At 38.5% G+C, this 16,485-nt stretch overlaps 2 protein-coding genes across 2 annotated transcripts in view; one reads left to right on the top strand and one right to left on the bottom strand.

The window, feature by feature from the left end:
* Positions 1 to 4,214: 4,214 nt before the first annotated feature.
* LOC140139306 (uncharacterized) overlaps positions 4,215 to 16,485 on the bottom strand; it is a 32,019-nt gene continuing 19,748 nt past the window's right edge. The window contains exon 3 of the mRNA XM_072161086.1: positions 4,215 to 4,487. Coding sequence (XP_072017187.1) covers positions 4,215 to 4,487 — 273 coding nt within the window. The remainder of the gene's footprint in view (positions 4,488 to 16,485) is intronic.
* LOC140138919 (uncharacterized) lies at positions 11,752 to 15,958 on the top strand. Its single transcript, XM_072160702.1, has 2 exons — positions 11,752 to 12,067; positions 13,146 to 15,958. Exons 1-2 carry the CDS (start codon positions 11,989 to 11,991, stop codon positions 13,898 to 13,900), a joined length of 834 nt encoding a protein of 277 aa, XP_072016803.1. The 5' UTR covers positions 11,752 to 11,988; the 3' UTR covers positions 13,901 to 15,958.

Below are 16,485 nucleotides of genomic sequence, written 5' to 3'. Positions count from 1 at the left end.
ACACGCTGATTAATATGATAGTTTTGAAAAGCAGAAAACACTACATGTAGGAGAATTGTACACTTCATTAAACGTAGGCCTACATGTAGAAGAGCTACAATTGTTTAAGGTGTAAGTGGCGAGCCCAGATATGGCGTGATGTTGCTGCTACGGAAATATTTGAACCATTAATTGCATTCGGTATTCGCCATGTCTGTTTCTGGGAAACGGAAAAAAAAAAAAAAAAAAAAAACTTTTTCCGACCGACCGACCCAATTTAAAATCCATTCGAGGGCAAGCAAACAATTTTTTTTTTTTGCCTTATATTATAACATTTCTGTGAAAATAGATTTTATTTTCCATAAAATGTTGAGCTGAACAAGTGAGGTAAAGCATAAGGCGTGTTTCTATTGGGACCGTTTACCGGTAAAAAGACGGTAAATGGATTATTTCTGCTCAATAGAAACTGACCTTCCCGCTATTTACCGGTAAACAGGGCGAGTTTTTATCGGTAACGCTTTCCTTCTTGAGGAAGGAAAATAGCGGGGCGCTTACCGGTAAACGTCAATAGAAACTCACTCCGTTCCGATTGAATGCGCATACAGGAAGAAAACGGAAGTTGAGTCGCGAAATTGATGACCTCTGCATCATCAATGAGCTAGCTTGTTTATGTACCATGATCGGGACCATGATTATGCCATTCCGTTCGCAAAAATTCTTAGGCCTAATCACATACAAATATTTGACTCACTTGCTATAAATAAAGTAAATATTCATAATGCATTATCCCTGCATTATACATATTATGCTAAATATTCAACATGAGTTATGATTTATGACCCTAGTAAAAGCCATGAAATAAAACAACAGCAACATCAGCGGATGAATCCAGATGTGCATGCGAAAAAAAAATAGAAATCAACTCGGATCCGCGGCACTGTGTGCTTCAGAAAATTAGAAAGATTTCATGAATTTAATATAATGTTGTTGATGTTAAATTACTATTCGCTAAAAAGAATTAACCGAAATTAAACTGTGAAAGATTAAATTCTAAGACCTATTTTTTTTGCGCGCAACAATACTGAGTACTCACGTCGATATCACTGAGGGGGATTTCCCAATTGCGTAATTGATGTACGAGAACGAATGAAAACGCTAATAAAAAAAACATTATTCTTCAGTCTTCTTTTCTCATGTTTGCTACCTCATTTTTAGCCAAACAATTAAGAAAATACTACAATATTAAAATCCACAATGCTTTGCGATTGCCCCGGGGATTGACCCCAGTGCACGACCTTTAACCGCAAACTTTAAAGGTGTGTCAATTGACGCTGTTCATCGAGTGTTTACCGGTAAACAACGTGCAATGGAAACTGACCGTTATCCGCCTTTCGCCGCTATTTAACGGCGAAAAGTTTTACCGGTAAAATGCAGGGGACTCAATAGAAACACGCTAATAGAAAATTGGAATTTACTACTAGTGCCCATGCATGTCACTCCAGGGTTGTAATATGGTGCGATCCTGTGCATACGTGTTCGACTAATATTTCCATCGTAATAATAAAATGCTGGTTCCATCATTTTATTCAAAATCTCTGATTTTGACAAAACTGCAGCACCCGAAAGGCTTGATTTTTGCAGAGTATCTTTATTGACTAAAGTACATTACAATCGTGTAAAAACCAGAATTCTCCTCAGCAAATGTTATAATATGGCTTTAACAGTGAGATTTGCTCAATGGTACTCTTCAACTTTTCTTGAATTTCTACTTTTTGCAATACCCTGTGAAAGAGCTGAAGTCCATGGTCCAAGAACGCGCCAGAATTGATTAAAAACTCAAAATAATGGACTATTCCAGTTGAAATTCGCACATGCCCCCTATGGAAGACGCGACCTTAATCTCCCACATAGGGTGTGCATTTCTAATGGGCGACTCCTGGTTGGAAAGAGTTATGTCGTATCTTCCTTCATAGATCATCTAAATACATCCATAGGGGATGTATGGATTCCTACTGGAACTCCAAGTATTGGACGACACATAAAGCTTTCAAAATTTGGACAATTGTTGTCGGCATTTTGAACCACATTTGACGACAGTCGGCAAATACCACAATCGTTAACATTTCCAATTGGCCTCCAAATTTAGTCCCCCTTCCTCCTTCCCCTATTAGTTAGTGGCCATGTGGGTAAATGGGGAGGGGGACAAAGTGAGATCAGGATAATTGACCATTTCAGGTTCTGCCTACCATTTCAGGTTCTGCCACTAGCACACTCTAGAAATCAGTTTTGCATACTAATAATCCTTAACATAATTTTTTATTATATGTGATGTGTCATGTCAAAAGGAGACACTTTTGGGCAGGTTACCCGGAGGGGGTTCTCCCTGGTTGAAGGTATACGGGGATGTGCCACGGTTTTGGGGTAGCTTTTCAGCAATTTTGGGATATCAATGGGTGGGTTTTCAGTGGAGACCAATGCACCCAATTGGGCGCTTTGGGGCAAAAGTGCCCCTAAAAGGACAAATTAGGGCAAATTTGGGTGCTTTTTGTGAAAAATTGGTATACTGATGGGTGGCAAAAACAGCAAAAAGTAGGTATAGAGAAATTCAGCATCCGAAAGTCTGCGTGGCACATCCCGTAATTTTTTTTTCAAGACCCCGGTTATCAATTTTGAGGTTTTTACATATCTTAAATATAGAGATATTTTGCTCCACAATGCTGTTTTCCCCAATGAAATCTGACATTCCTAAGCGAAGATATTGAGTTCGTAAGTCATGGTATTATAAAATTGGAAATTGAGAAAAAATATTGACAATGTTGAGAGTAGGAATTACCTAGAAAAATGTCTCAAAAATACAAGATGCCAGTCATATTCCGGTCTGAAACTATGAGACAATATTTTAAACATTAATATTACAAATTCTCAACAAACCCAAATTTTGAAAAAAATCTCCCGAGCAGATTTCTGCTTATTTCTCCATTTATGATCCTGCCTTTTGACATGATTCGTCACATATGTATTCATATATGTGGGGCCTTCTTTTTGGGAAGGCGTGGTCTGGGGTGGTATACAGTACAAATGACAGGGTTGTGCCATCACATTTTAGCCATTTGGTGTATCAATGACCATATTTAGGCCAATTTTGTTACATGTACATGGATATCAAAAGTTTATTTTTATTATGGGGTGGGTCCAATTTGTTGTAAAATATGGATGCCCACTTTCAAATTCTCACCCCTACCCAAACCAAAATATGTGAAATTTTGGCAAGTTTACCTTACTTGAGACCTAGCTGCTACCACAAAACACGAATAAAGTCGGAAAATGATGATTTGGAGATATGTCCGATTTTTTCCCCTTTTTTTGGTCAAAAATGGTCGAAATTAGCCCATTTGTGAGCATAGCGCCGAGTGAAAAATTAGGTTCTTGGTCAAAAAAATTTGGGAAAGGTCCACTTATTCAAAATTAGCCCCTCCCCCAATAAATCCTACACCCCTGTCTAAGATGCTTTGTTTTCTGTTAAATTTTGGCACGATTAGATTGTATAGATCATAAATAATGCCTTGGTGACTTTGCCCATGTTTTGTGTCAGCGAGTGTCAATTTTCAACAGCAAACATTTTTCAAAGTTAATTTTGTTGGGTTTGTATTGTTTGGAATCCCAGTTGCACATTCTAACCCAATGCTAATGGGTTATCCATTTAAAATTCTACCACTACACTACCTGGCTTGTGGTAGATTTAGAGGGAGTATGAGTTTTGATTTAGGCAAATTGGCTAACTTCCATTTGAAACTCATTCCAGTTGTGGAAGATCTAGGTAAAGCCTTAATACAGAGCCAGTATGGGTTTCCGTTTTCCCCCTTAAAAACCCAAAATTACATTTCCACTTTTCGTTAAAAATTTGTGCAAAATTTCTTGATTTTGCCCCCCCCCCCCCATTCCCCAAAAGTGCTGGCCATGCCAATGATGGGTTTCTAAATGATAATGATTAACCCCGACCCATTCAGTAGCGTAGCATCATAGGGGCATGGGGAACATGCCCCAATCGATCAGAAATTTTAAAAATCCCAAGTGCCAAAAATGACTTGTGCCCCCCCTAATCAGACCCGGTGCCCCCAATCATGGTCGGTGCCACCCAATGTGATGACCCACACTACGCCACTGGACCCATTACATTTGAAAATACTCCCCTGTGGAAGATACTTTCAAAATATTCCACAGGGGGAGGGTAGATTTCAACCAGAATAACCCATCCTATACATACCATCTATAGCAAATACGTCCAAGTCAATAATGCATGTTGCAACGATACTCTGCTCCAAATTCCAGGCCGCCGCATCGGAATCGTACGAATAAATAACGACTGGTTGGTTGCAATCGGACACACCGAATCGACTGACGCTCTTCTCATTAGCGATTGCCACACTGGCGACATCATTGGCAACAAATGAAATCACGTCACTCGCGTACTGCATTTCAATCTTGGTACTGGTCGCACTTGTTTGGAACTGTAATCAACAACAAAACCAGATTGTTTAGAGGTTAATAACTGTGCATCGGTTATTTGGAGGGCATTGTGAAAAATCCATTTCATGCAAACATTTCAAACCAAGGAATATATTCGGTCACTTTCATCTCTTCACTTCACTTTACATAAAACACAATTTTTCTCATTACGTTTTGTTACCTGGAGAGATTTGGTCATGTCTCACCTCCTTTTTCAACCAAATTGACGGTAATAACTCATGTAGTGAGGGATCAACATTTAACCACAAATTGCCTCAGGCAAAACTCACATCCTGAGAACTAAATACCACACAAGGTCATTTTTATGTAACTCATTGACCCATTTGTGTTATATACTGCCTCGAGCTGAAATGACATCAACTCATTGACACAGATACCAACCTCAGGAGGGAACTCAATTTTGATCATTTCTCTACAGGTAGTGAAACGTAATGTCAAAAATAAACAATTTTTACACATATCAAAACGTTAGGGTACCCTAAGCATCATTACTCATTTTCTTATTTCATTCCATTAACAACCGCGCGTACCGTCCACTGACATCAACAAAAATCAAACATTTTCTCAAAACATTTGTATTACTAAAATCACAACTTTAAAATTATTAGTCATATATCACAGTCGTTATACCAAAACAAGCATGAGAATGTCCTGCAATTTATGATCGCATCAAAAATAATGTAGATGATATTGTTTACTCGCAAATAATTTTTATTCACCTCCACCTTTGTATTAAAAATGTTTTGTTTTCTGCCTGAAATCCGTGTTTTTCAACTTTTCTATGATTTTCTACGTATTTTGACCATTTATCTCAAAGCATTATAATGACATGGAACCATTGTATACCTGGTCGAGGTATCCAATTGAAGCTTGGGATATTTCCAAGCTTATCATCTAAGAAAGAATCTGATTTGTCAAGTATCTCACTCGCAGAATCGCATACAGCGAAAAATCAGGAAAAAATTGGTACGAGCAAATACCCCAAATCACCTCTGCTTGAACTAGGTATAATGGTCTCTCCGCATTCTGTACACAGTCCGTGCAGTGAGCCGGTTCGTATGTTGAGGTTTTACCAAAGGTTAAAGATGGTAATCTGAGACTGCATTGAACTACACACAGAGATTGCGTTTGACCTTGTGATCCCTATAAGCAGTGTTGGAAACAAGTTATAAGTCGCAGTTTGTAATGTATCTCTCACAGCTAAAACGTTTTGATATGTTTTGCCTTTCCAAAAAATGATCAGGCTAAAACAGGATGACCAATAACAAAAGTGCGAATCACAATCTGTGCAATTATGGTAGCACACAATCCAAATACGGTGCCCAGCGCTCTCGCCATGTGTTCGCCCCACATACGGCGCGTGCAGAGGTTGCTAATATTTATGCTGATGGTCCACTGTTGAATATTAGTAACCGCGTTCACGTTTTGGCAAATAAATAAAAATAATTGGATCGCATGTATCATGTATATTAATAATGAGGTTATCCAAGTCCACTTTTCAAAATCAGCCCCCCCCCCCAAATAAATCCTCTTCTGAACAATGGTGGCTTATAAAACCGAGTAGTTACTTTTTGTGCTAAGAGTATATATTGTTGAATCTTCAATCACATTGGCTATTCCAGTTGAAATCCAAATACTATGGAATACATGACCTTATTAAATCTTCACAGGGAGTGTGCATTTCAAATGGAGTTACCTGAATGGGTGGCTCCATTTGAAATCTACAACCCCTTTGTGGGAGATTAAGATCATATCTTCTATAGGGGGTGTATGGATTTCAACTAGAATAGCCTAAATTTTCAGGTCAGTTTGTGTTTACCATACTAGATAGACTGTAAGGCGTGGTATCTTAAGGCATGATCACACAGGAGCTTTACCCCCGTGTTACCGTAATACGGAGGTAGTGCAAGGTCATAACTTAACACGGATACTTGTGCACACGGTCCTTCCTCATGGTCTTTATGTTGCTCGCTACTTGTAAGGTATCTTACATGTAAAATCGTCACTTGTAACTTGCATGTAGCTACATGCGAGTGCGTTTAGACAGGCACTACATACAAGTTTACATTTGAATGTAGTTACAAGCGGCTTTACAAGGGATCGTCTGAAAAAGCCTAATATTTTTGATTTGAACTGTTGGGAGCAGTCAAATAATTTTAATTTTTTGAAAATCACAATATAATACAAATTTTATGACAAACTATAAAAATTTGATATTTTTCAAATTTTTGATATATAACAGTCCTCCAATTAAATATCAAAAATATCAATTTTTAATGATTTGCCATAAAATGTGTATTAAATTGCGAATTTCAAAAAATCTAAATTATTTGATATCAGAATGACATTCTTCATATTCAGAATGCAATTCGATATGTCGGATGTGCTCTAATGTCCCACAATAAATACTGTCCAAACGTTCATACCCCAGCCCTTAAGCCTACGAGTAAACAATATTTTCGCTGGCTTTTAAATTTGCATATCTGAAATTATTCAACAAAAGCGTGAAAATAAAATTTACCGATATACAGGACATTATAGCTTGTGGACCCTGGTACTTTGAACCCATTAGATAGAACCACAGTAATTGTTACTGTGTGTACAGGCCTATATATCATTTTTGATTCAAAAAACTTCTTGAAATTATTACAAAAGAAAATCCAGACATTTAAGCAACAACATGAGACTGGCAACTGATTCCAGGGGCATCTACAGATACTGTTTGTTAGATCAACGACTTGATCATTTGGATAAATCAGGTGAGACTATAGCATTTACAGTAGGCCTTTATTACCTTAAAAATTTGTTTGATTGGTGTAACATAAAAAAATGTGGGCACATAGGTCGAGATTCTTCTTTTTTTTTAAATTCGATGTTTAATTAATTTATTTTGTGTAAAAAGCAATGTAGGGTTGTGTCTAATTTTAGGGTCAGGCCAAATTTTAGGGTCGGTTGGGTTACGCCAATCAAACAAATTTCCTTTTTTAGGCCTCATGTGGCACTGCATAGGGTATGTGTGGTGGTTAAGACCATGTATCATTTACAACACCTCTCCAACAGTGCACAAGTTCAATAATAATAGAAAACTCAAATTTGTTGCAATTTTCAGCTATAGCCTTAAATTTAAGCAAAATTATTTCCCATGATTCACAAATTTGTATCAGTTCAAGACCCAGAAAAAATCAGTTCCCAAGACTCCGAATTTGGCATTTCTCACCCCTATATGTGACCGTTCACGGTGAATGAGCCGTAAATTCCTACCCCGGTCAATTTTGTTTAATTTCGTGTTTGAAAAATAAACATCAAACTTAAAAATGGTATATCATTTGACTTCAAAGGATATCCAGAAGCGGGGTTATGGTTTGTTAAACTTTGCTCCTTCAACAAAATTATAGCTTTTTACGTTTTTACATGTGTCTCTTTTTTCCACATTGCTGGCAATAAATATCAAACAGTCATAATTGGCGGTCATTTCAAATCATCCCCAAGTCAACGAGGTTTAAGAAAGGCCTCACATTGTGAATTGTTGGTTATGCATACCTGTACAAAATACAATGCCTGGTAACCCACCACTTGAACAGGATTTAGCAAAAGCAAACAAAGACCAGAGCTATTAAAAGTTCTATAGCCATCTAAGGTAGAAGCTTATTATCCACTTCAACAATAGGATTATTGATTAGTTTTTGACTATCAAAATGAGACAGATGTCGGGCCAGCTTAAGGGTAGACGAGGTATTGTTGGTCGAAGCAACCTAAAAATCGATTTTCATTATCTAGATCAATATATTATTGAAAATTAACACCTTGATGCTTTGCAAAAGTTCATTCTACAAATCGTATACTTTGCAAACTTGCTTTTAAATTTATTGTTGTTAATGAGTTATGTACGTTTTACAAAAGTGTTGTTGTTTCAGACCTCTTTATAACGTAACTCAGGAACCGCAGCACCTATAAAAGTATATCTGTGATATTTTAATTCTTCTACACGCTTTCGCTATGAATTGAGCAATGCAGTTTTTGCCAAAGCTCACTACCATTCGTAAGATGCTGTGAACTACCAAATCACAACAGTTTAAAATAATTAATAACCTATGAAGTTACCGATGAATACGACCTTCGTACACATTTTACACCGTAACTCAGAATACAATTTAGGCAATTTAGGGAATTTACGGCTCATTTGTGCTGCCGGGTCACATATGCTAATATGAAAGTTGAAACCCACTCATCCCCACCCAAGGGGCACAGGGTCAGTGCCACCCATCCCCACCCCAGGGGCACATGGACATCACATACATGTACTGGGGGACTTGGGTAAATTTTTCAGAATGCTCGCTACTGATTATGTAATATTCAGTCATATTTATGACAGTGCGTAGCCAATGTGGGTGGGGGAGAAGTCTTGTGAGAATTCTGGTCTACCCTCCTCTGTTTGGGATGCTGGCAGCCCTGATATTAAAGATTTAGCTAATTTTTGACAATTTTCATCACATTTTGCACCCCTTGAAACTTGCCTTGCTACCCCCCCCCCCCTCCCCTTAAAAGCATGTGTGTTCAAACTTGTTGCATTTTTACTATTCCTTCTAGGGCGTACACCTTTATGGACTCTACATAAGCAAACACAATTCTTGGTCCTAGATTCCAGAAAAAATCCACAGAAATTCATCTACTCTGCAAAAACCACTGCCTTTGTACGGTACTTAGAATTGAACCCCCAACCTGCATACTGGAAGCAAACCACAAGACCACTGAGTATCAAAGTCTGGCCTGGCTATGTCGGGAGGACATCTTTTATCAGAGATATTGAATATGTTGAACCTTGCACTGGTGAACTTGTTGCAACAGGACTTCTGCATGCTGTGAAAATTGACTTGAACACAAGACGACCAGCCCAGATAGAGCCACAAGAAATAGATCGCAGAGGGATTACGCGAGACACACCACCCAAGAATTTTGTCTCATCTCCAAAACCAGCGAATGCATTCCAGTATGATGCAATTGTTTTATCCAGCGAAACGGATCAAAATCAACATTTGAACACCGCTGGTTACATCAAGCATTTTATGGATGCTGGAAGTCGCACCGCAAACGATGGAAAACTGACGTTCTTCAAAAGAGACCTTGTGTACTACAATATTGCAAAATTATCCGTCACCTTCACCGGTGAAGCGCTTACGGATGATCAGCTGCAAATTGCATGCTGGGAAGATTCTAATGATGCAAAGTTGTTGAATTTTGAAATGTTGAATAGGTCAAAGGTTATCAGCCAGTGTCAAGTAAAATTTGCCGACCATGGTGAACAGAGTTTATCAAAGCTCTGATCTTAAGTTGTTTGATATGCAATGTGTGAATTGTAAGCAGGGCATACTGATTTAAATCCGGGACTCAAATAAAATCGGGGTTGACCCAATCAAAATTCTCCCCGCCCCAGTGGTATCAACTTTCATTTTTTGAATCACTGACACCGATATAATAGGGGGCACTAATTAGGGAAGGGGCGCTAATGGAGTGTCACTATGATTGAAGTAAACCTCTTGCTCATGCTATAATATGGAATTTCAGAGCAGTGACGGTGCCAGGCTTTTTTTTAGGGAATTCATCTAATTTTGTGCAAAATTGCAGCAGAAAGTAGAAACATTTTGTAATTTGGGTTTTTACAGGGTGGGGATGGGGGGGGGCAAGAGTTCTGACTGGGATTCCCCATGCCCCTCCTGCACCTGGTGCCCCATGAATATGTGCCAAAAATCACGTGCCCCCAAATTGCTTGCTCCCTTTTGGCTGGCCAAAAATGTTTTGCTCCCCAATTTTACCTCCCCCCAGGGCTCCATAATTAAAATTAAAATGCCAATATAAAACATAAAATCGAGTTGTGTTAGTTGTATATTCATTATATTTGTAAGGTCAATTAAATCATGTGTCTCAAAGCTGCTGCACGCCTTAGTAAAATCGTGCACATAGTCCTCTTTGAAAATCAAGAATTTTTTATAGCTTTTTATTTTTTATTTTTAACAAAAAGGCAAAAATAAAACCCCAAATTCATATTTGATATTTTTGCAAATTTTGGACATGAAAACAATAAAAGAAGAATATTTTGTAGCAGTGACTTTATTTGTCTACTATTCCAACATTTGCAACATTGGATAATTTTTGCACAAAATACTTGTCCGAAATCCTAAACTGACGCATAAAAAAAAAAACATTAAAAAATACAATAAAAAAACGCATTCCGCATTAGGTTTTCCATTTCTCACAAGCTTTGAGACACAGGATTTAATTAAGATGGCCTAATTGATGTGAAATTTCTGTAGCAAAATAAATAGATTTTATCTTGATCTTTATATAAGTTATAACTTTTAAAATATTATTCAAATTTTATGACTATAATAAACTGGGTACATAACTATTCGTCTTTTAATAACTGGCGTCTTGTTCGTCCTAGGCACTGGAATGAAATCCAATGAAATAGCAATTTTCTTTGTTTTACCTCATTTGTTTGGCTCAAAATTAAAAGGGGAAATAGGAATTCTTTATGCAAATCACACTGGCTTTAACCCCGGTGGGGTCACTCCCTGGCAGGGGGGACGCATAGGACCGTTACCACAAGCACAAATTACCCCCTTTTGCAGTCGATTTCAAGGACAAATCATGAAATTTTACCCACTTTTTACTCCAAAACAAGGACAAAATGGTACTCTGAAACTCCCCTATTTTTTAGATTCCGAGGACACATTTGCAATTTTGACCCTATTTCAACATTTCAAGAAAGGGATTTTTAGGCCTATGAATGTTTTTTTTTTCAGTAATTAACAAGGGCATCACAGAATTCAAGTAGTACCCCTTGCATATAAATCAGAACCGAGAACAATATTGATCACGGGATGAGTACAAAGTAGGAAACCAAATTTATTCCTGTGATTTTTTATCTGGCCACGGGATCAGGAGAAAATAATAAGAACCCCTTTTTCAATTTCGAGACATTTGTGCAATAAAACACCCCTATTTTTCCAATTTCACGGACAAGTTTTGTCCGCGGACATGCCCTAAAAATGACCCCTTTTTCCTTGATTTTGGTAACGATCGTGCGGTCAGTATTGCAAGTTGAGTGACCCCACCGGGGCTTTAACTGGAACTCATCACCATTGCACCATTCACCATGTGATTTGGTGTAGTGTGCCCTTGAAGTCTGTTGAACCTGTTATCACAAGGTCAGTGTGTACAGCATAAATAGAGATTCCAGCTATGTGTAGCTATATGTGTATGGACGTACACTGTGGAGTTCATACACTATGAAGTATGAATGAAACAATTCCTGGGAAACAATTGGTAAAAATGGTCTTTCAAGTGTGAATTTACTGTAGGCCTACTGCCTGTCCCGGCAGCCTGTGCCTCGATCTATAAAAAAACTTCTTGATCAAATCAAATCAAAGCAATATAGCATGTATTTTGGCCTGTAGCTATATACAGATTATATGCGGGCTCAACATGAAATTCACAAGTGATTCCAGAGACATCTACACCTACTGTTTGGTGGATCAACGTCTTGATCATCTGGACAAAGCAGGTGAGTCATGACATAGGCCTACATCCCGGCCCCCGCACTCTGTGCATCCGCGGGTATACTCATCGAAAATTGTGCGAAATAAGGGGCGTTTTGAGATTCTGTTCAAAATTCTGTTTTGTACACAATGTAATGTACTAGGTGCTGTAGGTAACTGTTGCTTAATCATTACGATGTAGGTACATCAGTGCAGTGGCAGCGCTACGGTGGGAGGGGGGAAAGGGGGTATTTCCCCCAATATCATTCTTTCCCTCCCCCTGAAATTCACTTTGCCCCCCCCCCCCCGCAAAAAATTCCTGGTGCCACCACTGGGTACATGGCGTGTGGGACGGTGGATATATGCATCATAGGACCACAACTGAAGGAGTGTTTGCATTGGCGATATCAGAGCTGGTAGAAAATTACCATTTTTCTGCCTTCCCTCATTTCAGTGGCTCAAAATTAAAAGGGGAGATATCTGACAGTAAAAGCTAACATTTTATGGAAAAGAAATACTCATCTATTTTTATGCCAATGTTACAATATGGCTTTGAGACCCCCATTTCACAAGACCCTATGCACATGATGCAGGTGACGTATAGCACTCCGGTTCAGTTCTTTAAAAAAAAACGGGCAGACGGACCTTTCAAGTAGGGTCGGTCAGTCAGGTTTTTCCCCTTTTTTTCTTAATTAATATGCCAATGTACCATACATAAATGTGCTGATTGTATGTGTTTAGAACAATGCTAGCTGCTCGTAGCTTAAAAAAATGGGCTATATTCCAGATAAAATGGGATTACCTGAATCGGTCACTCCATTTGAAATTTACACCCCCTGTGGGAGATTAAGGCCGGTCTATATGCATGGGGTTGTATGGATTTCAACTGGAATAGCCCTAAGATAGCATGTATAATCAAACTTGATGCATTTTTAGCGTTCCCAGTATGTCCTTGTTATTTACAAAAAAATACCAATATTTTCCACCTAATTAAATATTCCACACACAAAACAAATAATATCAATGCAAAATTATTTTGAAACATGCTTGCCATCTGTGGCATTGTCTTTTTTAAAAGACAGTTCTTGTTACTCTTCCTCCTAGGGCATACACCTTTATGGACGCTACAGAAGCAGATGCAATTCTTGGTCCTAGTTTCCAGAAAAAATCCACAGAAAATAGTCTACTCTGAAAACAAAACCACTGCCTTTGTACGATACTTAGAATTGAACCCCCAACCTGCATACTGGAAGCGAACCACAAGACCACTGAGTATCAAAGTCTGGCCTGGCTATGTTGGGAGGACATCTTACATCCGAGACATTGAATATGTTGAACCAGACACTGGTGAACTTGTCGCAACAGGATTTTTACATCTTGTGAAAATTGATTTAAAAACAAGACGACCAGCCCAGATAAAACCAAGTGAAATAGATAACAGAGGGATTACGCGAGATGCACCGCCTAAGAATTTTGTCTCGTCTCCAAAACCAGCGAGCGCATTCCTATACCATGCAATTGTCTTATCCAGTGATACAGATAGAAATCAACATTTGAACATGGCAAGTTATATCAAGCATTTTATGGATGCTGGAAGTCCCGCTGCAAACAACGGGAAATTGACGTCCTTTAAAAGAGACCTTGTGTACTACGATGTTACAAAATTATCCATCACTTTCACCGGTGAAGCACTTGTAGATGATCAGCTACAAATTGCATGCTGGGAAGATTCTAATGATTCAAAATTGTTGAATTTTGAAATGTTGAATAGGTCAAAGGTTATCAGCCAGTGTCAAGTTAAATTTGCTGACCACAGCTCGGAAGTTCGTGGTGAACATAGAAGCCTATCAAAGCTATGAACGCTTAAAGCTATAATATAATGGTTTTGGTCAAATTTTAAATTTGTTATTTATACTAAAAATTACTAATATCTATGACAGTCAGGAAGATTATAACTCCATTGTAAGCCAAAATAAGGAGGCAAAATGTCCAAAAAATAATGCTTACTATAAGTTGGCCTCTTAACCGTGGCGGTCACCCAGGGGGGCACCAGTGGCGTACCGTGGCTGCCCCTTCCCCGGGGGTCTGAAGAAAAGCCAATTTTGCCGCCCCTTCCTCATCAGCCCAAAAGATTGCCCCAATTTTTTTTACGGTCGTTTGAAAAAGTGAAGAGCAAAAAAAAAAAAAAAAGGATTTATAGGCGCCACCGCCCCAAAAGCAACACATTTTGATGTATAGTACAATTTTTAACATTTTCCGCCTTTTTTCTTTACTAATTCTTTTTGCCGCCCCTTATTCTTTCGCCGCCCCTCTTTTTTCCGCCCCTTCATCTTCCCGCCGCCCATTCGATTTTGCCGCCTCCTGCTTGGACTCCGGGAGGCTGGCGCCCCCAAAGCCCCCCAAAAATACGAGCATGGGCACATCAAAAAATGTTAGTGGGTATTTGAGGTGGTGGGTCTTTGGGAGCTGATGACGGCGTGCCAGTAAAAGGGGGTCTTTTGGAGCTGCGAACAAGTAAAATGGGTCTTTTGAATCTAGGGTCTTTCTTGGCTTTTTGGTTGAAAATCGCCTGAAAACCAGAAATACAAGAAATGAGCAATTTTTGGGTCTTTTAGAGCCGAAATTTCAAAATCTGCGAAATCCAAAAAGGGGAGGGGGGGTCTTTCCGGTGGAGCATACCAGTATGGTTATTTATTTTAAGGGGCGATCAACCTTAAAAGCGAATAAAAACAGCGGTCTCTCACCATGTGATATTCAAATTTCCTGGGCACCCAAATTGCCTGTGGCTATGACATGCCAGTAACACAATGAAATTGAAGGCGGACGACAACTGAGCACAATAAACAATGACCGGCAATTTCCGTTCAGGGATTTTGAATATCGCGTGTTGAGAGCCAGTTGTTTTTATTTGTTTTTATGGTCACTCATCAGTCGGCTGCGCGAGCTTTCTCCAACTATTGCGATCTTGGGCAAGCGAAACAATTTTGTTTGGCTGCAGCATCCCTTCAGTATCTCCCAGGAGGTGCTGGACATACTGTAGTACAGTGTACGCGACCGTCCCGGTTTCCTCATCCCATGTGGTGGAAGATAAAGGGCATATTCTTTCACAGGCTCGTCGTCTTCAAGACGCAGTATATGGCCGAGAAATTTCAATTGATGAATCTCGACTCTGGCTACCAGTCAATATGAGTTTATGATTTTTATGGTCAATATGAGTTTGTTTTAAATAAAATCATGTGATTCATGCTTGATAATTGTTTTTCTAACATATAGGCCTGAGGCATATAAATGTGTCCGTTAATTTAACCAAATAAATATTCTTGAATGAATATTTGACATAATGTACGAGTGTATGAATTGGCCATAAAGGTCGAGTGTACTATACCCTAATTTATATGATAAGAGATAAATGGTGATACTTTGAACTCCTATGCACACAGCTGACCTGCTTTTGCCTAATCATGGTGGCCCTTGAACATGTCTAAAACCAAACCCGGCTAGGAAGTTACACAGGTTTGCTTTAAACATGTTCAGGGGCCAATAACACAAAGGTGGTCTTTCTGGGACACTAATTTGTTCTTCTAAAGAGAACTGGTAATTTAAGAAAATTATACACTTTGAGCCAACACCAGCAACATGACGCTGAAAAGAGATTCCAGAGGCATCTACAAATACTACTTTATAAATCAACGAATTGATCATTTGGATAAATCTGGTATGTAGTAACGAGTATAAAGTTCAGTGCTGACAATAATCCAGTCCTTCTACAAAGGGAGTATGAATTTCAAATTGAGTTGCCTGAATGGGTGCTTCCATTTGAAATCTACACCCACTGTGTGGGATATCATGGTATTTAAAATCTATGGGATATGGGTGTACATGGTGTATGGATTTCAACGGAAATAACCAAACTGAAAATTGACATTGACAAAATCCAAAATAAATTTAAAATGGGTCCTAGATATTTTTTATTAATTAAAAAATTTTTACCCAATAATTTTTTTTGTTACGCGTTTTCTTTAATTTGGAGGAAAAAATGTGGGATTTACTCCAAAAATGAGAAATTTTTGCCCAAATTTGTCCTCACAGATGAATTCATCAAGTCTTTGCCATTCTAAATATGTATACTATATAAAAGTATTGTAATTTAGCAGTTACGAGGCCCGAAAGTTTTAGCAGAGAGTTATACTGCTTATATCTTCACTGTGCAGTTGAAAATTAAGCAATAAAATGAAACGTATTACAGCATTTTATTTTTCAGGTCGTACATCTTTATGGACCTTAGACCAACTCAGACAATTCTATAATCCTTCAGAAGCAAAGCCACCGGTTTCTGACAACAAAATGACTGGTTTTGTGCGCTACTTGGAGTTGAACCCACAACCTGCGTACTGGAAACAAAGCATTAGACCAATCAGGATCAAGAGATGGATTTTTTTTTTTT

Source organism: Amphiura filiformis, chromosome 18 (assembly GCF_039555335.1).
Source record: "Amphiura filiformis chromosome 18, Afil_fr2py, whole genome shotgun sequence".
NCBI lineage: Eukaryota > Metazoa > Echinodermata > Ophiuroidea > Amphilepidida > Amphiuridae > Amphiura > Amphiura filiformis.
Note: the sequence above shows the minus strand (reverse complement) of the source record. Positions and strands in the feature narration are given on the sequence as shown.